The 24,946-nt window shown below is 40.1% G+C and overlaps 1 protein-coding gene across 1 annotated transcript in view; it reads right to left on the bottom strand.

The window, feature by feature from the left end:
* Nucleotides 1-24,055, bottom strand: part of LOC100458070 (hyaluronidase-4) — a 32,273-nt gene extending 8,218 nt beyond the window's left edge. The window contains exons 1-3 of the mRNA XM_002818390.4: nt 23,558-24,055; nt 21,080-21,149; nt 19-1,023 (exon numbers count right to left, since the gene is read on the bottom strand). Of these exons, the coding sequence (XP_002818436.2) occupies nt 19-972 (954 nt within the window). The 5' untranslated portion in view covers nt 973-1,023; nt 21,080-21,149; nt 23,558-24,055. The remainder of the gene's footprint in view (nt 1-18; nt 1,024-21,079; nt 21,150-23,557) is intronic.
* Between the last annotated feature and the right edge of the window lie 891 nt (nt 24,056-24,946).

Below are 24,946 nucleotides of genomic sequence, written 5' to 3'. Positions count from 1 at the left end.
GGACAAGAAGCTTCTTACCTTAGAAAGGAAAAATAAAGGTTCATCTCTGTACCCTAGCCTTGTGTAGACAAATACAGGCAGAGCATAATCATGAGATGTCATGGTGGAGATCCTCATGGATTCATGCACCCGAAATTTGGAGAAGCGCAAAATGTTTTCACTGTCTCCAAGGGATTTCCAGACACCAATAGAAGGATATAAAGCAGCACTGCTGTTCCAGAGCCAAGACAGCTCATTGTTCCTCAAGACTTCGTCTTCTGGGCATGACCCAGTGTAGTTTGGGGCATAAACGTTATAATTGTGGCAATCAGGATATAAATAATAACCCCAAAGGCCTTTGGGTCGGCTCTTAATTCCCAATTTGATGGTTTCCTTCATGAAAGCTTTTGCACTTTCTTCAAAGGTCACTTTAGCTAAATATTCAATATCGGTAGCTGATACATTCTTTCCCATATCGGAAATAAGCTTTCTTGACTTCTGCCTGTAAACATCTTTTGCGTTCCAGTTCCGGGCCCACTGTGGTCGCCAATATTCCCAATCTATAACAGCAAGTCCACTGAAATCTTCAGCAGGGATGTAATAATTAATATCTTGGTCAGCTTTTTCCAAATGTGCTTGTAAACTTATGTTCTGTGGGAGACCCCCATTAATGGGGACCCCTTGTGATGTATACCATGGATAGTATCCCAATCTGTTGACATAAAATATAGTGACATTTTGCCCCCTGGCCTTGGCCAGTGGGCTTCCAATCACAGGAAATATTTTCAAATTTAGTCTTAAATTATATTTTATCAAACACTGATCTGTTGGAGCATTCCAAGCAGCTATAAAAGGTTTCCTTTGATAAATTGGAAGTCGAGCAGGTTTTAGACAAGAGATAGACTTTAGAATAAAAAATATAAGGAGCCATGAAGTGAGATGTACTGGTTGAACAACACAAATCCTTAACTGTCCTTCAGATAATACTTTCATGGTAAGATAAAAATCTTATGTTATCTTCCGCTTTAGTGCACTCTAGAAGACCTGTGGAGAGATTTAATTTTCTGTTAGTCATAGTTTTGAGGAAAAAGACTCAAATAATAAATAGATATTATTATTATATATGTCTATTTGTAAAGTGTATCACTTAAAGGTCTCAAAGAGGCCTATAAATAAATTGAGATATAGAAGCATATGTAGAGACCTAGCTTCTATTCAGGGGCAGGAAATGCAATTCAACAAACATTCATGGAGCACCAGACCCTATGTCCAGAAAACAAAATCAATAAGATGTGGTCCTTGCCTTTAAGGAGCTCATGATCAGGTAAAGATGTGAAATAATATTCAGCATCATTTTGGAAAACTCATCAAATCCCAGGCATTGTGCTTAAGTGCTTCGTAAATATTTATTTTTTTAAAACTTGTAATAACTAAGTAAGGCTTATAATTACATTTCCATTTTACAAATGGGGAAACTGAGGCTTAGAGAGATGAAAAGGCTTGCCTGATGTCACTTTATATGGAAGGCAAGGTGATGTAAAATTTAAATACCAAAAATGCATAACAAGTACTACATGATAATTTACTGGAGCAATTACTTCTGGGAGTAAGCAGTAGGTAGGAATGGAAAGGAAAGTGATTGAGTGGCAAGAAATTAAAACCAGCCCAACTGTCCCAAAGAATAGATGTTTTGGGTTTCTTTTGAATAAACTTAGAAATTGACCCTCCCAGGGTAAAACTTAAGAAAGTTACATTTGTCTTATCTGGGTTCCTTTCTTGGTAAACCAACCATCAAGCCTCCCAGAATGTTTCAAGGAACTGAAACTTACCAGATTATCACATCTAAACAATGAGACACCAGACGCCTCACTCATCATAATTGCCTAACTGACCACTTGCCTGTTGACCAACTCCTCTTTCCTACCCCTCCTTAATTCCTGTTTTCCCACACATAGTTACTTTTCTTCCCTACTTTATAGACCCCAAATTTTAGTTGCTTGGGGAGATGGATTCCAGACTGATCCTTTATTCTCCTTGGCTGCAGCACCCAAATAAGGCCTTCTTCCCCAGCAATACTCCTTGACTCAGTGATTGGCTTTCTATGCAGCAAGCAATGGGACCTAGACCAAACCCCTGGAGTAACAGAATGTCTCAGGGAAGACACTGGAGTTGAAAGAGAAGATAAGGCCAGGCAGGGAGGCTCACGCCTATAACCCCAGCACTTTGGGAGGCCGAGATTGGCAGATCACAAGGTCAAGAGATCAAGACCATCCTGGCCAACATGGGGAAACCCCATCTCTACCAAAAATACAAAAATTAGCTTGGCATGGTGGCACGTGCCTGTAGTCCCAGCTACTCAGGAGGCTGAGGCAGGAGAATCACTTCAACTTGGGAGGTGAAGGTTGCAGTGAACCGAGATTGCACCACTGCCTTCCAGCCTGGCAACAGAGTGAGATTCAGTCTCAAAAAAAAAAAAAAAAAAAAAAAGGGAGAGAGAAAGAGAAGATAGGTAGGTGTTTGGACAGTAGAAGAGGGAACACGATAGTGGCTACTTTGTCAAGTTATTTTTTAGTCATCTCTTTGTAAAACTGCTACGAAATTATTTTTGTAAAAGCTCATCAAAGGGTTTGATGGCATAAAACATTTGCAGTCTTGTGTGTCATTAAGATGAAAATGCATTGTGGCTATGCCTGATGCCTAGTGAGATTAAGGTGTCCAGTAGACATTTGTCCTTTGGCTGTGTGCTCTGGATACAGACCCCTTTCCTCAGTAGTCAATTCTGCACCATAAGTATCTTGGAAGGCAAAGCCCATATTTCATTAAATAAGCCAAAATGTCCCCGCCTTCTTTGCAGGTTTGGTATTGGTCTATGACTGTGGTCAGCCCAGTTAGAAGCATCCTAATCTAGGCTTTGAATTGGGATATTGAGATTCAAGGAGGCTGAGGTGACATTACCAGTGGTGACATAGATTCCAGTGTCAAAGAGCAGCAAGCTGGGGCATCCAGAACCTGAACCTGATGCCCATAATGTTACTGTTAAGTGGAGACATTGTCCTCATGGACACCGCCTTTCTGCTCAAGTAAGCAAGGTTTGTTTCAGTTGCTTACAACAAGGAACTCTGATTTATAGAGAAGTGATACAGTTTGGCTGTGTCTCCAGCCAAATCTCATCTTGAATTGTAGCTCCCCTATTCTCCCTGTCATGGAAGGGACGTGGTGGGAGGTAATTGTATCAAGGGGGCGAGATTTCCCATGCTGTTCTTGTGATAATGAATAAGTCTCATGCTATCTGATGGTTTTATAAAGGGTGGTTCCCCTGCGCATGCTCTTTTGCCTGCCGCCATGTAAGACGTGACTTTGCTCCTCCTTCACCTTCTGCCATGATTGTGAGGGGTCCCCAGCCATGTGGATCTGTGAGTCCATTAACTCTCTTTTTCTTTATAAATTACCCAGCCTCAGGAATATTTTCATTAGCAGTGTGAGAACAGACCAATACAAGGTGCTTCTGTGGCTTGTAGTAAAGCCTGTGCTACATGTTGTGTGTAACTATCATGTTTAACCACCAGGTGTCACCAGCCAAACCTCATAGTATTTCTCAGGCCTTGGACACTGCTGTAAAAAAATTTTAAGTAATTCACAAAACTTCCTCCAAAGACATTTAAGAAGTCCTAAGTAAATGGATAAACACAAAACACCAGTTTTTAAGAGCTACAGAGGTAGATATTTTCACTTACTGAGTAAATATAATCCTCCATGCACAAAGCTGAATAAGATTACCCCACTTAGTAGCATGAAATATATCATACTGCAGCTCTAAATTATGATTTGAAGAGAATAGTATTTTCAAGGGAATCTAATTTTATGAGTAAGAAAAATTGTGGTACTCAAAACTTCCCCTTCTCTTTGATTTATTATTATATTTTGACTCCAGGTAAGAAAAATAGATTTACACATGCATTCATTAATAGAAGGGGAAAGAAACTTTTCTTTAAATTCAAAATTCAGTTCTATTAGAAAAGACTATATTTGTGTACCAAAAAAAGAAAAATCTACCCTGCCAGACACTTCCTGCTTTGGTCTCATTCAAAACAGTTTTCCACTGACTATTGTTTCCCCTTTGGTCTGCTCCCTCATCACCACCATAGAACATCCTGGTTCATTTATTACAAAGTTACCAAGTGATTCTCTTCTCCTATCCTGGAATGTTATTATTGTTCTCAGTGTCTCAGGGAAGACACTGGAGTTGAAAGAGAACTGGTGAACTGTTTGTTCTGGTGAACTGGAGGTGCACCTTACATGGCAGATGGCAGACATAGCTCCTGATAAAATGTGTGGGTGCATGACAAAAAAGGCAAAATAAATAAGTAAAATCCCCTGCCCGTGTCTTCTGCTCACTGTATGTCAGGTTTCTGCTTCCTATGCAGCCAGGTCAGGGCACTGGTGTGCCCTCCTAGTTAAATATGGCTTCTTGGGAGGAGATCCCCTCATGTGACCCCTCTCAGACACTGTTTTCCCTTCCCTGTCCCACCATGCAATCTCTGTCTGTTTCTCCTGTCCTTCCTTCACCAAGGAACCTCCCCTAACCTGCCCTTCCAAAAGCGCCCTTTGCTTCAGAGCTTCCCTAGACCTCATTCCCTCACCCCACCTATGCCATTAAAATCCCCACCGCTGAGCTCTGCCTTATCTTGACTAGTTCTTGTAGCATAGCAACCTGTGCAATTATCCACAGTTAACCATGCATCACCAGCGATAGCAACCTTCCTTTTCTTTCTCCCTCCCCCCTTCCATAATCTGCCTAGGAAAATGTGCTCCTGTAAACAAACCTCTAAATGACAATGTTTAGAAAGAGTTAGCAAGATATTGGAGGTAGAGGTGAATGAGGAATTTAACCTGGACTTGTCCTTTAAATTTTATCGCCCAGTTTTCTCTTCTTAGAAGTAAGGTCTGTTCTGGGAACATATATGAAGGACTAGTTCCCTTCCTTCAACAAGGAAACTTCTGTGAAGACATTTTAAAGGCCCCTGGACAAATGATTTTCAATGAAATGACATACTCATTCAAGCCACAGGTAAGGGGAAGTAGCTTTCTCCTGACTCCTCCTCTGGTGGAAGGAAGTGACGAAGGTTTAGCTGCTACTACGTTGACGTTGGTTTCATAGTTCTGATCTTCTTACCCTGACCAGAGACAAATGTGGCAAAAGCGGCAAACAGACAGGGCCTATTTCAGGTCGGCTCAAGGACCTCACCTCATCACTGCCCCTTCCTCCTGACAATGAAGGAGACATTGAAGAAGGTGGCAGGAAGGATGTTCTTTTGAGGGAGACAGGACCACCATGTACAGCTACAAGAGTCTGCAAAAAAGCCCCTATCCCCTATCCCCTACTTATTCCTATCTCCCTTTTCACTGCTTCCCCAAAGAAGCTTACTTGCTTGTGATAAATTAAAAGAAAAAAAAGAGCAACCCTTGGCATTCAGAAACTGAGTACTACACTCACAGCTAGGCTGCATAATGCTTCTCTTAAACAATGTCACAGAATACCAGTCTGGACAAGTTTACTCTCAGACCATAATAAAATGAGACAAAGCCATGCCACTTTTAAATTTTGTCTAAGATCATAAAAGAAGGTCACTGTGCAACCCACAAAATACCAAACATCCCTCTCTCTTGCTGAATGAATGACTGCTATTCTTTACTCAATCACAGGAACGCCTCTGCTTTCTGACAACATCTAATCTAGAGAAAATCCCTGCCTTCTTAGACTCTTCCCCAAATCACCCAGCCAAAACCTAAATCATGTGATAGTTTCCTCCTAATACCCTCTTACTGAGACACCCCATGGCTTCCCGTGGTGTGCACCCTCGCTTCCCACAATAACTAATAAAGCCAACTAATTTAACTGCAGGTGTGCTCCTGGTGGTCTTTGGAGCACTGACACTGTATGAAGGCTGAGGCACTTAGTGTTCATTCTTATAAGAATTCAGAAAATTTTTACTGAGCATCTTCTATGTACCAGGCTCCCTTCTAAGTACTAACAATACAATAGTGAGCAAAACAAAAGCCCCTGCCCTCACTGAGTTTAAATTCTTGTAGGGGAGGGAGATAATAAATAAGAACAGTAAATAAAATATTCAGCATGTTGCAAATGATGATAACAAAGAAAAATAAATAAGGCAGGGATTTGTTCCTAGATGGTAACAAGCCTCACTGATCCCAAGGATAAGAGGAGTCAGCCTGGAGGATGTCTGGGGAAGTATGAGGGAAAGCAGGTGCAAAGGCCCTGTGGCAGAGCATGCCTGCTGTCTCTAAAGACCTTTAAAGAGGTCAGTGACTAGGTAAAAGGAGCCAGAGAGGAAAGAGTGAGGGTCTTATGGGGGCTTATAGGTATTCAGGCTTTCACTGTAAATGAGATGGGAAAGATGTGGTGGGCTTTGAAAGAAGAATGACATTATCTGCCGTGGGCTTAACTGGATTCCTCTGGCTGCTGTGTTGAGGCAAGCCTGAAAGGGAAAAGACACAAGAGAGAAGCAGGAAGACTATAAAAAGCTCTTGCAATAATCTAAGACAGAAATGAGAGCAGTTCAAACCAGTTATTTATGAGACCGTAATATTTTAAACAATCACCACAAAGGAAAAGGATATTATAAATCAATAAATTAATTGCACTAATTTGTTTTCATTTTGATTGCAACTCTAAGTGCCTGTTCTCAAACACCCAGTGCAATGTTTTTTAACTTTACACAGCATGGTGATCCATACTGATCTTTACGATTAGAGTGAATGCTCTGGAAAAGTTTTTCAAAGCATATACTCCCTTCTTAATATTCAGGTATTAGTGAAACGAATTGATTTTCCAAATCTACACGTCTTCAATTTCTTTTTTCATGATATTGGGGTTCTGTTTTAAAAACGTTTAAGATGCCAAGTGTCTGCTCCTAAAACCATGAGAGTTTGACGAGATATCCTGAAGGTCATGGTCCTTAAGGAATTTAATAAATGCACTGTTTTATTTCCAAGCCCTTAAGGAAAGTACTGGCCAAAGTGATATTTTGTTGCCAATGATGAAAAATATATATACTCATATATATTTATCAGACTGAGAGACAGAGCAGAACCATCAAGTTCAAAGCTGTGTGCTCAATTTTGCAGAACTAATTGCCAACCTATTTTCTAATAAAAGCTTATTAGAGCAACAGCCAATAATAGGCATCTATTTTTTTCTCTGATGAACTTTTTCTCTTTTGAAACATCAATGCTCTGCAAGCTGGCTCTTTAGTATTCCAGCAGAAACAGCAAAATATTTTAATGTTAGAGGTTTCTCAATTAAGTATTTTTCATACCTTTTTCTTAAAAACTTGTTGCCTATGGGTTTATAATATAATCTACTTTATAACAGTATTTCTTTAAGGCCCATAATTCATCATTAGATACTGAATTTTATGATAACTATTTTATGTTATTATCAAAGAACACAGTGTCCCTCCATCTGAACTAATTTTAGAACTCCTATACTATCTTGATTGTATAAAATTGTTTCCTTTCCAGTCTTCTTAAATACAGGCTTAAGTTTTGTAAATATGTGAAAATGACTATTTCAGCATCACTTTTGCTAATGGTAAATTCACTATATTATTCAATCTGAAAGGCCTCGTTTTTAATGAAGCAAGCAAATTTTGCAGTTTTAAGAAATACAACCTGAAAGAGATTTAAATTATCTTTGTATAAAAGTATACACTTATTCTTTGTCTAAAAGTATTACTTCTCTTTTAGGACTTGAAATTTCGTACAGCCAAGATCAACAGATTTCTTGGAAAAGCACACTAAGTCTTAGGATCACGTTTTGAATAAAATGTTCCCTCTGTCAACCTGTTTTTAACTAAGTTTCTTAAGATAACATTAAGTTGATTTATGTCTTCAGGTTTTTAATTAAAGTTGTTGAACTAAAAAGCCATCCAGTGGTCTGCGAAATGTTATTTAAGTCTTTCCAATGTCCATAGTCAAGATTACAACTTAAAATACTTCCCTCCCTATAAAAATGACCCAAGCCATTGATTAGGAGTGCTGGGATACTAGTCAGGGTTATCAGACAGAAACTAGGGATGGGGAGCTGAGGCCCCAACCTCAGGCCTGTGGACCAGAACAATCTTTAAACAGGAGAGAGTTGGATCCCAGTTCCCCAGATCCCAGCTCTCAATGTTAGAGTACAAGACTGGAGAGGAAAGGCAAACATTTGAGAGGTCAAAAGCTATAGCCAGATCACATTGTCTTGTCTCTGGTAAACATGGCTTAATTTCAAATTTTGCCTCAGTCCTGACTGGAGTGTCTTGAAAACTAGGGTTCCCCTGGCTTTGCAAATGGCAAACCATCATCTATCTCTCTGTACAAGCATATATATTTTAGCAGGATAAGACATTTGAGCAAGGTGAAATGTGCAGGGATTGACTCCAACCTGAATGAAGAAAGAGTACATTCCTAGTGGAAACAGAAGACTGGAAATTTCTATTTGAATTATCAACGAATAAAACCTTTCACCAAGAAATTCTGCTTCTATGTAGTTCATTGTAGCATTTCTTATAATTAGGACGACAAAATTAATGTCTTCCTAATTCTTATAATTAGGATGACAAAATAAATGTCTACTATAAGGCAAAGGCCACATAAGGCACAGCCTTGTAGACAGTGGAATGCTATGCACCTATAACAAAGAATGAGGTTTCTTCTACATATTGATAAGGACATTCACCAGATATTAAAATAGTCTTTAAAATATATATTTGTTTTACATGTGTATCTGTACACAAGCTACAAATTTTAATAAAGTGTGTATAGATTGTTGCCATTTTTCAAAGAAAGGAATATGTACATATATATATATACACATACACATACACACACAAATTACATATGTACACAGTATAGTAATTTGTGTACTGAGGAATATCTCTGGAGCTATATTAGTCTGTTCTCACACTGCTATAAGGAAATACCCGAGACTGGGTAATTTTAAAGGAAAGAGGTTTAATTTACTCACAGTTCCCTATGGCAGAGGAAGCCTCAGGAAACTCACAATCATGGCAGAAGGCAAAGGGGAAGTAAGTGCCTTCTTCACAAGGTGGCAGGAAACAGAAGTGCTATGAAAGAGGAACATCCAAACACTTATAAAACCATCAGATCTTGTGAGAACTCATGCACTATCAGGAGAACAGCGTGGGGGAAACCGCCTGCATAATCTGATCACTTCCCTCCCTCCACACATGGGGATTGTGAGAACTCATGCACTATCAGGAGAACAGCTTGGGGGAAACTGCCTGCATAATCTGATCACTTCCCTCTCTCCACACATGGGGATTACAGGTCCCTCCCGCAACATATGGGATGATAATTTGAGATGAGATTTGGGTGGGGATACAGAGCCAAACCATATAAGGAAGGATACTCAAAAAAGGTTATATTGCTTGCTTCCAGGGAAGAGAACAGGGTGGCTAAGTGAGAGAAGTGAGCAGGGGCGAGATTTATTTGAGAAGGAAGTTCTGTTGGGATTTTGTAATATGTTGCTGTAACAGCTAATTCAAAACCATCAATCTGATTTTAAAAACTCAAAGTTCTTTGGATATATAAGAGAAGATGCCAATTGATTCTGACTACAGTATAAGGAATCAAGTTTTCCTAAAGAAAGTTACATTTCACTTGGATTTTGTTATGAAGATCATTTTTATAATTTTATTTGAGAAATTGTATGCTTATCTGCAATCTGACAAGAACATCCCTTTTCAGAAAATAAGCATGATTTTTTTAATGGAAATGAACACTATCAGCCACAGCTTTAAGTTAAGGCTCTATTCTGACATTTGATTATTAAAAGCTAATTATTGATTGGTTACTATCTATGGTAAAAGAAAATTAACAGTGGTTAATGGTTTAGGAGGTGTTCGGTAGGAACACTGATGATAAGCTTGAAGAAACTGATTAGTATTATTATTCTCCACAAAATGTAATGCACAATACCGGTGAATTATTTAATACTAGTGGAAAAATATACTTTACAGTAATAGGCCTTCTCTGATTGTAAACAAGGCAAAACTCTAGTTACAACAGATAAAAGTATGCGGAGAAATTGGATATGAAAAAATGATTGTTCTTTCTTTCTTATTTCTTTGACTATATATTAGTTTTGGTGATTTATTTAGCCTAATTTTAAATAACTCAGGAAGCTAGATTGCTTGTTAACTTCTTCAGCATCAGATAACTTTTTTCCTTGGATTTTCTTAAAGACTTCAATTCCATTTTATTTCATCACCCATACCTTTTTGATGAAGACTAACTTCTGATCTTATTTTTTATTCTTCAATGTCTATGGCATTGTTTTTATTTCTTTTTATTCTTCCCCACACTTTTCTTTTCTAAATCCTTCTCAAATCTGATTGCTTTCTTTGAATTATGTCCAACTACCCTGGTATGTTTACAACACAAAATATCTCAGTGCAATATAACAGAAGCCAGTAAAGAGTGCAGGTTAAAATCTTACACTCTGGAGCCAGTTACCATAAACAGCACACTAGAAAAAGTTTCATTGTTTTTCCTATTCAATTTTTATTTCTATTGTTTTAACTTGCCTTCCCAGCATATCACAATACTGTCTTTTGGGGCAGAGGAGTGCAATGATAATAGTAATGGCATTTTATATATGTAAACATAGTATTGATGTCTATTTTGTTCTTATAAACTAAAGTCTCAACTTTTGAAAATTATATTTATGAACTAGAACTTAAATTCTAATCTATAAATATGGGACAGGATCTTGCACACTACCCTTTCCCCATTCCTCTCTGCACCCTTGCCTTTCTCTGGTTGACATTTTCACATAAGACAGATCTTCTAACCTAGACAGCAATCCTACTATATGGCTCAATGAACATCTTATGTCCACTATGTGCTGACTGCCACATATTTGATTAAGTCATGCCTGAGTTTGCAATGCCTTTTGGCATTGCACCTAATGTTTTCTACCTAAAATATCTCTGTCAATCTTCATTAAACTTGACTGTGAGATTTCAAGCCCATCAAATTAAGCAATCTGAGGAGATTTTGGCTTATAAAGAGCTGGTTGGATTATGTCTGTATACAATTTTCTTCACTTTTTGGTTTACATCTTACATGGTTAGCTACATATACATTTCTTTTGTTTGTTTGTTTTTTGAGATTGAAATAGGCTGAAGTGTAGTAGCACAATATCAGCTCACTACAGCCTCGATCTCCTGGGCTCAAGCAATTCTCCCACCTCAGCCTCCTGAGTACCTGGGACTACAGGTGTGTGCCACCATGCCAAAGCTAATTTTTATATTTTTGCAGAGACAGGGTTTCACCATGTTGCCCAGGCTGGTCTCGAACTCCTGAGCTCAAGTGATCCACTTGCCTCAGCCTCCCAAAGTGCTGGGATTACAGGAGTGAGCCATCACACTTGATCTACATAGACATTCCATATCTCCATTTAATAGCCTAGTTTTCCACTTCAAGTACACCTTCTGGATAAATGATGATGTTCTTGATGTTGCAACTGAATTGTGCCAATCAGCCTGATCATTACCAGGTTTAAATAACAAATAGTATATGTTATGTGACCAACTGAATTATGTTTTGTTTCTATTAAAAAAAAAAAAAGAAAGAAAGAAAGAAAGGCAGCTGGCAAGATGGTCCAATAGCAACAGCTCCGGTCTGCAGCTCTCAGTGAGATCAATGCAGAAGGAGGGTGATTTCTGCATTTCCAACTGAGGTACCTGGCTCATCTCATTGGGACTGGTTAGACAGTGGGTTCAGCCCATGGAGGGCAAGCAGAAGCAGGGTGGGGCATCACCTCACTCAGGAAGTGCAAGGGGTTGGGAAATTCCCTCCCCTACCCAAGGGAAGCCAGGAGGGACTGCGGTGAGAGACAGTGCTATCCGGCCCAGCTACTGTGCTTTTCCCATGGTCTTCGCAACCTGCAGACCAGAAGATTCCCTCAGGTGCCTACACCACCAGGGTCCTGGGTTTCAAGCACAAAACTGGCAGCCATTTCAGCAGACACCAAGCTAGCTCCAGGAGGTTTTTTTTGGTATCCCAGTGGCACCTGGAGCACCAGTGAGACAGAACCATTCACTCCCCTGGAAAGGCGGCTGAAGACAGGGAGCCAAGTGGTCTAACTCAACGGATCCCACCTCCACGGAGCCCAGCAAGCTAAGATCCACTGGCTTGAAATTCTTGCTGCCAGCACAGCAATCTGAAGTCAACCTGGGATGCTCAAGCTTGGTGAGGGAGGGGCGTCCACCATTACCCAGGCTTGAGTAGGCGGTTTTCCCCTCAAAGTGTAAACAAACCACTGGGAAGTTTGAACTGGGTGGAATCCACCACAGCACGGCAAAGCCGCTGTAGCCAGACTGCCTCTCTAGATTCCTCCTCTCTGGGCAGGGCACCACTGAAAGAAAGGCAGCAGCCCCAGTCAGGGGCTTATAGATAAAACTCCCATTGCCCTAACAACTAGGAGAAGGGGTGGCTGTGGGCACAGTTTCAGCAGACTTAAATGTTCCTACCTGCTGGCTCTGAAGAGAGCAGTGGATCTCCCAGCACAGCAATCAAGCTCTGCTAAGGGACTGACTGCCACCTCAAATGGGTCCCTGACCCCTGTGCCTCCTAACAGGGACAGCTCCCAGCAGGGGTCAGCAGACATCTCATACAGGAGAGCTCTGGCTGGCATCTGGCAGGTGACCTCTGGGATGAAGCTTCCAGAGGAAGGAGCAGGCAGCAATCTTTGCTGTTCTGCAGCCTCCTGGTGGTACCAGGCAAACAGGGTCTGGAGTTGACCTCCAGGAAACTCCAGCTGACCTGCAGAAGAGGGGCCTGACTGTTAGAAGGAAAACTAAAAAACAGAAAGCAATAACATCAACATCAACAAAAAGGACACCCATGCAAAAACCCCATCCAAAGGTCACCAACATCAAAGATCACAGGTAGATAAATCCATGAAGATGAGGAAAAATCAGTGCAAAAATGCTGAAAATTACAAAAACCAAAATGCCTCCAAAGTATAACAACTCCTCACCAGCAAGGGAACAAAACTGGATGGAGAGTAAGTCTGATGAACTGACAGAAGTAGGCTTCAGAAGGTGGGTAATAACAAACTCCTCTGAGCTAAAGGAGCATGTTCTAATCTAATACAAGAAACCTAAGAACCTTGTTAAAAGGTTACAGGAACTGCTAAATAGGATAATGAGTTTAGAGAAGAACATAAATGCCTTGAAGGAGCTGAAAAACACAGCATGAGAACTTCATGAAGCATACACAAGTATCAGTAGCCAAATCAATCAAGTGGAAGAAAGGATATCAGAGATTGAAGATCAACTTAATGAAATAAAGTGTGAAGACAAGATTAGAGAAAAAAGAATGAAAAGGAACAAACAAGGCCTCCAACAAATATGGGACTATGTGAAAAGACAAAACCTATGTTTGATTGGTGTACCTGAAAGTGATGGGGAGAAGGACACCAAGCTGGAAAACACACTTCAGGATATTATCCAGGAAAACTTCCCCAACCTAGCAAGGCAGGCAAACATTCAAATTCAGGAAATACAGAAAACACCACAAAGATACTCCTCGAGAAGAGCAACCCCAAGACACATAATTGTCAGATTACCCAAGGTTAAAATGAAGGAAAAAATGTTAAGGGCAGCCAGAGATAAAGGTCAGGTTACCCACAAAGGGAAGCCCATCAGACTAACAGCAGATCTCTTGGCAGAAACCCTACAAGCCAGAAGAAAGTGGGGGCCAATACCAACATTCTTAAGAAAAGAATTTTCAACCCAGAATTTTATATCCAGCCAAACTAAGCTTCAAAGAGAAGGAGAAATAAAATCCTTTAAAACAAGCAAATGCTGAGGGATTTTCTTACCATCGGGCCTGCCTTACAAGAGCTCCTGAAGGAAGCGAAACGTATGGAAAGGAAAAATGGTACCTGCCACTGCAAGAACATACCAAAATGTAAAGACCATCAACACTATGCATTGACCAATGGGCAAAATAACCAGCTAGCATCATAATAACAGGATCAAATTCACACATAACAATATTAACCTTAAATGTAAACAGGCTAAATGCCCCAGTTAAAAAACACAGCCTGGCAAATTGAATAAAGAGTCAAGACCCATTAGTGTGCTGTATTCAGGAGACCCATCACACATGTAAAGACACATATAAGTTCAAAATAAAGGGATGGAGGAATAAAAGAAAAAGGCAGGGGTTGCATTCCTAGTCTCTGATAAAACAGACTTAAAACCAACAAAGATCAAAAGAGACAAGGAAGGCTATTACATAATGGTAAAGGGATCAATTCAACAAGAAGAGCTAACTGTCCTAAATATATATGCACCCAATACAGGAGCACCCAGATTCATAAAGCAAGTTCTTAGAGACTTACAAAGAGACATAGACTCCCACACAATAATAGTGGGATACTTTAACACCCCACTGTCAATATTAGACAGATCAACAAGACAGAAAATTAACAAGGATATTCGGGACTTAAACTCAGCTCTGGACCAAGTAGACCTAATAGACATCTACAAATCTCTCCACCCAAAATCAACAGAACATACGTTCTTCTCAGTACCACATAGCACTTATTGTTAAATTGACCACATAATTGGAAGTAAAACATTCCTCAGCAAATGCAAAAGAACATAAATCATAAGAAACAGTCTCTCAGACCACAGTCCATTCAAATTAGAATTCAGGATTAAGAAACTCATTCAAAACCACACAACTATGTGGGAACTGAACAACCTCCTCCCGAATGAATACTGGCTAAATAATGAAATGAAGTCAGAAATAAATAAGTTCTTTGAAACCAATGAGAACAAAGACACAATGTACCAGATCTCTGGGACACAGTGAAAGCAGTGTTTAGAGGGAAATTTATAGCACTAAATGCCCACATCAGAAACAGTAAGGATCTAAAATTGACACCCTAACATCATAATTAAAAGAACTAGAGAAACAAGAACAAACAAATTCAAAAGCTAGAAGAAGACAAGAAATAATTAAGATCAGAACAGAACTGAAGGAAATAGAGACAAGAAAAACCTTTCAAAAACTCAATGAATCCAAGAGCTAGTTCTTTGAAAAGGTTAGCCAGACTACTAAAGAAGAAAAGAGAGAAGAATCAAATAGACACAATAAAAAATGATAAAGGGGATATCACCACTGATCCCACAGAAATATAAACTACCATCAGAAAGTATTATAAACACCTCTATGCAAATAAAGTAGAAAATCTAGAAGAAACAGATACATTCCTGGCAACATACACCCTCCCAAGACTAAACCAGGAAGAAGTCAAATCCCTGAATAGACCAATAACAAGTTCTGAAATTGAGGCAGAAATTACTAGCCTACCAACCAAAAAAAGCCCATGACCAGAAAGATTCACATCCGAATTCTACCAGAGGTACAAAGAGGAGTTGGTACCATTCCTTCAGAAATTATTCCAAACCATAGAAAAACAGGGACTCCTCCCTAACTCATTTTACGAAGCCAGCATCATCCTGATACCAAAACCTGGCAGAGACACAACAACAACAACAAATTTCAGGTCAATATCCCTGATGAACATTGATGCAAAAACTCTCAATAAAATACTGGCAAACTGAATCCAGCAGCACATCAAAAAGCCTATCTACCACAATCAAGCTGGCTTCATCCCTGAGATGCAAGACTGGTTCAACATATGCAAATCAATAAATGTAATCCATCACATCAACAGAACCAATGACAAAAACCACATGATTATCTCAATAGATGCCAAAAAGGCCTTCAATAAAATTCAACACCCCTTCATGCTAAAAACAATAAACTGGTATTAATGGAATGTATCTCAAAATAATAGGAGCTATTTATGACAAACCCACAGCCAGTATCATACTGAATGGGCAAAAGCTGGAAGTATTCCCTTTGAAAAGCAGCACAAGACTAGGATGCCCTCTCTTACCACTCCTATTCAACACAGTATTGGAAGTTCTGGCTAGGGCAATCAGGCAAGAGAAAGAAATAAAGAGCATTCAGATAGGAAGAGAGGAAGTCAAATTGTCTTTGTTTGCAGGTGACCTGACTGTATATTTAGAAAACCCGATCATCTCAGCCCAAAATCTCCTTAAGCTGATAAGCAACTTAAGCAAAGTCTCAGGATACAAAATCAATGTGCAAAAACCACAAGCATTCTTATACACCAATAATATACCAATGGAGAGCCAAATCATGAATGAACTCCTATTCACAATTGCTACAAAGAGAATAAAGTACCTAAGAATCCAACTTACAAGGAACGTGAAGGACCTCTTCAAGGAGAACTAGAAACCACTGCTCAAGGAAATAAGGGAGGACACAAACAAATGGAAAAATATTCCATGCTTGTGGATAAGAAGAATCAATGTCGTGAAAATGGTCATACTGCCCAAGGTAATTTATAGATTCAATGCTATTCCCATCAAGTTACCATTGACTTTCTTCACAGAAGTAGAAAAAACTACTTTAAATTTCATATGGAACCAGAAAAGAGCCTGTATAGCCAAGACAATCCTGAACAAAAAGAACAAAGCTGGAGGCATCACACTACCTGACTTCAAACTATACTACAAGGCTACAGTAACCAAAACAGCATGGTACTGGTACCAAAACAAATATATAGACCAATGGAACAGAACAGAGGCCTCAGAAATAACACCACATGTACAACCATCTAATTTTTGACAAACCTGACAAAAACAAGCAATAGGAAAAGGATTCCCTATTTAATAAATGGTGCTGGGAAAACTGGCTAGCCATATGCAGAAAACTGAAACTAAACCCCTTCCTTACATCTTATACAAAAAATAACTCAAGATGGATTAAAGACTTAAACCTAAGACCTAAAACCATAAAAAGCCTAAAAGAAAACCTAGGCAATACCATTCAGGACATAGGCATGGGAAAAGACTTCATGGCTAAAACACCAAAAGCAATGGCAACAAAAGCCAAAATAGACAAATGGGATCTAATTAAACTAAAGAGCTTCTGCACAGCAAAAGAAACTATCATCAGAGTGAACAAGCAACCTACAGAATAAGAGAAAATTTTTGCAATCTACCCATCTGACAAAAGGTTAATATCCAGAATCTACAAGGAACTTAACAAATTTACAAGATAAACAACCCCATAAAAAAGTGGGCAACTGATATAATCAGAAACTTCTCAAAAGGTGACATTTATGCGGCCAACAAACATGAAAAAAAGCTCATCATCACTTGTCGTTAGAGAAATGCAAATCAAAACTACAATGAGATACCATCTCACACCAGTTAGGATGGCAATCATTAAAAAGTCAGGAAACAACAGATGCTTCAGAGAATGTGGAGAAATAGGAAGGCTTTTACACTGATGGTGGGAATGTAAATTAGTTCAACCATTGTGGAAGACAGTGTGGCAATTCCTCAAGGATCTAGAACCAGAAATACCACTTGACCCAGGAATCCCATTACTGGGTGTATACCGAAAGGATTATAAATCATTCTACTATAAAGACGCATCCACACGTGTTTATTGCAGCACTATTCACAACAGCAGAGACTTGGAACCGACCCAAATGCCCATCAATGATAGACTAGATAAAGAAAATGTGGCACATATACACCATGGAATACTATGCAGCCATAAAAAAGAATGAGTTCACGTCCTTTGCAGGGACATGAATGAAGCTAGAAACCATCATTCTCAGCAAACTAACACAGGAAGAGAAAACCAAACACCACATGTTCTCACTTGTAAGTGGGAGTCGAACAATGAGAACACATGGACACAGGGAGGGGAACATCACACACAGGGGATGTCAGGGGGCAGAGGGCTAGGGGAGGGACAGCATTGGGAGAAATACCTAATGTAAATGACGGGTCGATTGGTGCAGCAAACCACCGTGACACACGTATACCTACGTAACAAACCCACACATTCTGCAGATGTATCCCAGAACTTAAAGTATAATTTTAAAAAACTTTGTTGAAACATCAAATGTAGTATTTAACTAATCATTAATTTGCATGTATTTTTTAAAAGATCATTAGATAATTTGTTGTCTACTTTGGTTTCCCATTCACATGGTGTGAGAACTGTGTTGCACTTGGATCTTAGTAAAGTAAGTTGAGTTCCTACATTAATTCATAGCAACATATATTAACCATAAATGTGAAGAAATACTTTTTCATAGGAATATTTTTTAATTCTTTAAAAATAAGTTTATTTGTCTAAGACTGCTAATTGCATGCAGTCTAATTACACAAACCTTATAACTTCAAAATGTTTCACAATAGATTTTAATTTCCAGATGTAATCTTGAGAGAATTTCCTAATACAATATGGAAATTTGGAAGTGTTCCAATCATAGATTTTGGGTTAGACTAAGGATGCAATAAGGTTCTGGAATTCTCTTGACAAAGGCAGAGGAACTCCAGCCTAGGATTGTAGCCAGTTCTTGAACCACCCAATATAGTGTATCAAAGAAATATTGCTCCTTGAAGAATGAGATTTAGATTTTTCACATATTCATGATAAGATAGAGCACAGGATTCATGCATTTGGGCCTATTATGAACATTAGGCCCATGCTTAGTACTCAGGTAAAGAGACTTCGGTCTGTGAACAAGACAACTACAGGTTGTTCTTGTTAGAAATTCACAGTATCTGTAATTCTATTATAAGTAGAGTCACGCGGTGGCTCACGACTGTAATCCCAGTACTTTGGGAGGCCGAGGCCAAGGACCGCTTGAGCCCAAGAGTTAGAGACCAGCTTGAGCAACATGGCAAAAACCTGTCTTTACAAAAAATACAAAAAATTAGCCGGCTGGTGGTGCATTCCTGTGGTTCCAGATACTCAGGAGGCTGAAGTGGGAGGATCGTCTGAGCCCAAGAGTTCAAGGCTGCAGTGAGCAGTGACCATGCCACTGCACTCCATCCTGAGTGACAGAGTGAGACCCTGTCTCAACAACAACAACAAAAATCTAAGTATTCATATTTCAACAAGAGCTCTTCTTTCCATCATCAAACTGAATTCTAATTTACAAGCAAGGCTGAAATAAATCATGTGACTAAGCTTTCTTAGCTATTGCTACAATTGTATTGCATTTATCAGTACAATAAGTATCTCAAGTAACAATGATTCTAACATGTGTCACATTTGCTGGAAGAATTCCCAAAGCTTTGAAACAAACAGGAAAATCCAGTGTCACTCTAATTCTACCTTATTGGTATGTAAGAGGGTTGCATGCTACCATGTAAGATAAAATATATGAGAAATATGGAAAGGAAAGTTTTGTATAAACAGGTGAAATAGAGAATCAAGTTTTTTTGTTATTTGTGACGGAGTCTGGCTCCATCGCCCAGGCTAGAATGCAGTGATGCGATCTTGCTCCACTGCAATCTCCGCCTCCTGTGTTTAAGCAATTCTCCTGCCTCAGCCTCCTGAGTAGCTGGGACTACAGGCACGCTCCACCATACCTTGCGGAGAACCAAGTATTATGAAGATTATTCAAGTCAGCATGTCTATGAAGGAACAAACGTTTTGTCTTAAAAGGTTTCTCTTTTGTTTTGTTTATGTATATTGTTTTAAAAAAGAAAGCCTGGGCCAGTTGCAGTGGCTCACACCTGTAATCCTAGCACTTTGGGAGGCCAAAACGGGCCAATCACTTGAGGCCAGGAGTTCAAGACCAGCCTGGCCAACATGATGAAACCCTGTCTGTACCAAAAAATACAAAAATTAGCCAGACATGGTGGTGGGTGCCTGTAATCCCAGCTACTTAGGAGGCTGAGGCAGGAGAATCGCTTGAACCCAGGAGGCAGAAGTTGCAGTGAGCCAAGATCGCGCCACTGCACTCCAGCTTGGGTGACAGAGAAACTCTGTCTCAAAAAGAGAGAGAAAGAGAAAGAGAGAGAGAGAGAGAAAGAAACTGTGCATTAGTTATTCAGGTACTCCAGGATCTAGAGATAACAAGTTTTATTAGCTCATAATTTTTCAAATTTTCACTTTATATACATACATACAGTCATATACATAGTCACTAAAGTAAACAGCATTTTCCCTATCATTATTAAATTTCTCAACTTTAAGATTTCTCTTTAATAGGTTGAATGATTTAAGATTTACCTTCCTTATACTGTTTTGGTACTTGTTCCTTCTTTTCTGGAAAATCTAAATCTATCCATATGTACATATATATATGTTTATTTATTTATCCTCTCCCCAATTACTAAGATTTTTCTTTTTTGAAATGCCAGATGATTGTTATCTCTAAATATTCAGTCACTTTAACAATGCTTGGAGAGAAAATGTATTACCCAGTTTTACAACCAAAAATCATCCACTTTCTGAGCGCTTTTAAATGTTGCATGCTTCCTAAAATCTGCAATACTTATTCCAACAAACAGTCCTCTTGTATTGACCATCATGGTAACTATAACTGTAAAATTAAGTATGAAAAACATGCTTCATTAAAGATGGTGCAAAAGTAAAATCTTTGTCAAAATACGCACTTATACTCTAATGGAAAACATTTATGTTTATAAAGTTAGCTTGAGGAATGTTTCACATCTATTGATTCAAAAAAATATTAAATTTATGGCTGTCTCATAAAGTCATGTGTTCCTATGGCTTGTTTGTAGTTAATTTACTAACCTGCTTCATGGAATACATTTCGATGCTATCACAAGTTAAGGTTAGTAATGCAATCACAGAAACTATGCACACAAGAAAAATGAAGAAAGCCTTGAGTAGTTATTAAAGTGGAAATTATTTTCAAAAGTAGATTTATAATAAATAAAAAGTTAACTGAAATTTAGCTCGTAACTATCAGTGACAAATGTGTATTTTAGGCTGCTTGGTTCATAAAAACAAACTCATATTTCAAAAGGTACTGCATTTGAAAATTAAGTAAAGTTAAGTTAGGCTGCAAAAGAAATTGAGTATTCCAAGAAATTAATATTGGCTTTTTTCTAACTCCTCAAATTTCTAAAAACAATTTTAAAAATTTTTGCAAACAGGAAAAAAATGTCTATTTTACCTTTGATTTTGTTTGCTGCTGATCCTTTAGTCACCTTGTGCAAATCAGAGGTTGAATGGCAAAGGATGTCCTGTGCGTGGTTCAGACAAACATGTTATTACAGGGGTGACTCAGTCCTCCTAGTTAAACTGGAGGCTTGCATTAAATCTCTTTATAACCAAAGTCAGTTCTCTTAAAAGCATCTTGGTATACATGACCATTGCTTTCTGAAAATATCCATTTTAAATTCACTAACTTAAGATGGAAGAAAGAAAGCTTTGACTCTTTAGCTGGAAAATAAGGAAGAAAAGAAAACTGTATATGTAAGACTTCCAGAATAAAGAGAAAAAAGGGGGTCAAGTGCTTTGTGTACTAAAGCATGTATTATTATTATTATTATTTTTTAGACGGAGTCTCACTTCGTTGCCTAGGCTAGAGTGGAGTGGCACAATCTCAGCTCATTGCAACCTCCACCTGCCAGGTTCAAGCGATTCTCCTGTCTCAGCCTCCCAAGTAGCTGGGACTACAGGCGCATGCCACCATACCCGGCTAATTTTTTTGTATTTTTAGTAGAGACAGGGTTTCACCATGTTAGACAGGATGGTCTTGATCTCCTGATCTTGTGATACACCTGCCTTGGCCTCCCAAAGTGCTGGAATTACAGGTGTAAGCCACTGCGCCAGGCCTAAAGCATGTATTATTAAAATAATAGATCCTAATGTGCTATTTTTGATGATAACGGAATCGTTGAATAGAGTATTAGGTATCATCCTGAGTAAATACAACATGAATTTACTAGAACTAATGGCTCAAGATGGTGAGCTGAACATGTGTATTTATTTACTGTGTCATTTTCAGCACCTATGATTAGAAAAAATACACTATAAAGCTGAAAATGAAAGGGGGTAACATGACTCAAAGACTGAAAACAACTAAAAGTATGTCTCAGAAAATTTTTAAAAGTAGAAAGACAAAAGGAAACAAAAACCATAGTAGAAAGTTATTCTAGGAGATCATGGCAGACAAGAGGCAGGACTAGACTGCAGCTCTCACGTGGACAGACAGAGCAGTGTATAGAGACTCACATCGTGAACTTTTGCTCCAGAACTACTGCAGAAATTAACCAGGAAACCTGAGAGCACCCACAGACCATCTGAAGGAAGCAGAATGCTCTTGGAAGACCCAGGAGACACCTCAAATACAGCCCAAGCTGTGGAAGTGGGAAATGGAGATTGTCTGCCCACAAACACACACTCTCAATGGGGAACCTGAAGGTCTAGATCACGGGAGAATATTCTGACCTTACCTTGAGCTGGGTCAATTCAGAGAGCTGAGTGAAATACAGAGATAGAGGAAACAGCAGGAAAAGCCCTGTGGACTCTCTGAGTCCCCTGGGAAGCTATTTCTGCTTTGTCTCATAGGGGTCCTTAGGGAGGGCTGCCAAAGGTATTTGGAAAAGACCACAGGGAAAAGGAAACCTCCAGCTGGACTTTGTAACAATTCCAACAGAATGTGAAGTTTCCTGTCCAGACCTCAGGGGAGAGTGTGAATCTGGTATGCAGACTCCACAGGCAGGGAGGCAGGAAAGCCCAGTTTGCTTTCACAGCTAGGAGGCTGGTAGTCTGGGGCAAGTTCTCAGTCCTGCTTGCCCACTGCTTGGAAACAGACTTAGTGCTGTTTGAGAGGGCACGGTGGGAGTGAGACTGGCCTTTTGGGTTGTATGAGAGCTGGGTGAGGCCTATGACTGCCAGCTTTCCCTCACTCCCCTGACGACCTGCATGACGCCACAGAGGCAACCCTAATCCTCCTGGGAATATAACACCATTGGCCTGGGAATAACACCCCCATCCACCATAGCAGCTGCCACCAAGACCCACCCAAGGAGAGTCTGAACTCACACATGCCTAGCCCTGCCCCCACCTGATGGTCCTTCCCTACCCACCCTGGAAGCTGAAGACAAAGGTCATATACTCTTGGGAATTCTAGGGCCCTGCCCACTGCCTGATGCCCCTATGCTACTACAGCTGATGCTCTCTTCAAAGTGCCACCTCCTGGCAGGAGGCCAATACAAAAATAGTGCATTAAGCAACCAAAACTAAGGACCCTTACAGAGTCTATTTCACCCTGCTGCCACCTCCACCAGAGCAGGTGCTGGTATCCGTGGCTGAGAGACCTGCAGATGGTTTACATCACAAGACTCTGTGCAGACAACCCTCAGTGCCAGCCTGAAGCCTGGCAGACCAACTAGGTGGCTAGATACAGAAGAGAGATAATGATCACTACCACTCAGCTCTCTGGAAACCACATCCGTAAGAAAAGGGGGAGAATACTACAGCAAGAGAACACCCCATGGGTCAAAAAAATCTGAACAGCAGCTTTGAGCCCTATACCATCCCTCTGACATAGCCTACCCAAGTGAGAAGGAACCAGAAAAACAATTCTGGTAATATGACAAAACAACTTTCTTTAACACCCCCCAAAAAAATTACACTAGCTCACCAGCAATGGCTCTAAACCAAGAAGAAATTCCTGATTTTCCTGAAAAAGAATTCAGAAGGTCAGTTATTAAGCTAAACAAAGAGGCATCAGAAAAATGTGAAGTCCAATTCAAGGAAATTAAAAAAAATGATTCAAGAAATGAGAGGAGAAATCTTCAGTGAAATAAATGGCATAAATAGCAAGGCACGGTGGCTCACCCCTGTAACCCAACATTTTGGGAGGCTGAGGCAGGCAGATCACTTGAGGTCAGGAAGGCAAAACCAGTCTGGCCAATATGGTGAAACCCCATCTCTACTAAAAATATAAAAATTAGCTGGGCATGATGGCATGCTCTTGTAGTCCCAGCTACTCAGGAGGTTAAGTCAGGAGAATCACTTGAACCCCAGAGGCAGCAGTTGCAGTGAGCTGAGATCACACCACTACACTCTAGCCTGGGCAACAGAGCAAGACTTCATCTCAAAAAAAAAAAAAGGAAAATAAATAGATAGCATAAATAAAGAACTATTGAAACTGGAAGATGGCCGAATAGGAACAGCTCCAGTCTGCAGCTCCCAGCATGATCGACGCAGAAGACAGGTGATTTCTGCATTTCCATCTGAGGTACCTGGTTCATCTCATTGGGACTGGTTGGACAGTGGGTGCAGCCCAAGCAGGGCGAGCTGAAGCAGGCAGGGGCATCACCTCACCCAGGAAGTGTAAGGGATTGGGGGATTTACCTTTCCTAGCCAAGGGAAGCCGTGACAGACTACCTGGAAAAATGGGACACTCTGCCCAAATAGTGCTTCTCCCAAGGACTTAGCAACCAGTAGACAAGGTGATTCTCTCCCATGCCTGGCTCAGTGGGGCCCACACCCATAGAGCCTTGCTCACTGCTAGCACAGCAGTCTGAGATTGAACTGTGAAGCAGCAGCCTGGCTGAGGGAGGGGTGTCTGCCATTGCTGAGGCTTGGTAGGTAAACAAAGCAGCCAGGAAACTTGAACTGGGTGGAGCCCACTGCAGCTCAACAAGGCCTACTGCCTCTAGACTCCACCTCTGTGGGCAGGGCATAGCTCAAAAAAAGGCAGCAGACAAGTTCTGCAGACTTAAATATCTCTGTCTGACAGCTCTGAAGAGAGCAGTGGTTCTCCCAGCACCATATTTGAGCTCTGAGAAAGGACAGATTGCCTCCTCAAGTGAGTCCCTGATGCCCGTGTAGCCTATCTGGGAGACACCTCCCAGTAGAGGTGGACAGACAACTCATATAGGTGGCTGCCCCTCTGGGACGAAGCTTCCAGAGAAAGGATCAGGCAGCAATATTTGCTGTTCAGCAATATTTGCTCTTCTGCAATATTTGTGGTTCTGCAGCCTCCGCTAGTGATACCGAGGTAAACAAGGTCTGGAGTGGACCT

The sequence above is a fragment of the Pongo abelii genome, chromosome 6, assembly GCF_028885655.2.
Source record: "Pongo abelii isolate AG06213 chromosome 6, NHGRI_mPonAbe1-v2.0_pri, whole genome shotgun sequence".
NCBI classification, from domain to species: domain Eukaryota; kingdom Metazoa; phylum Chordata; class Mammalia; order Primates; family Hominidae; genus Pongo; species Pongo abelii.
This window is presented reverse-complemented; position numbering and strand designations above follow the sequence as displayed.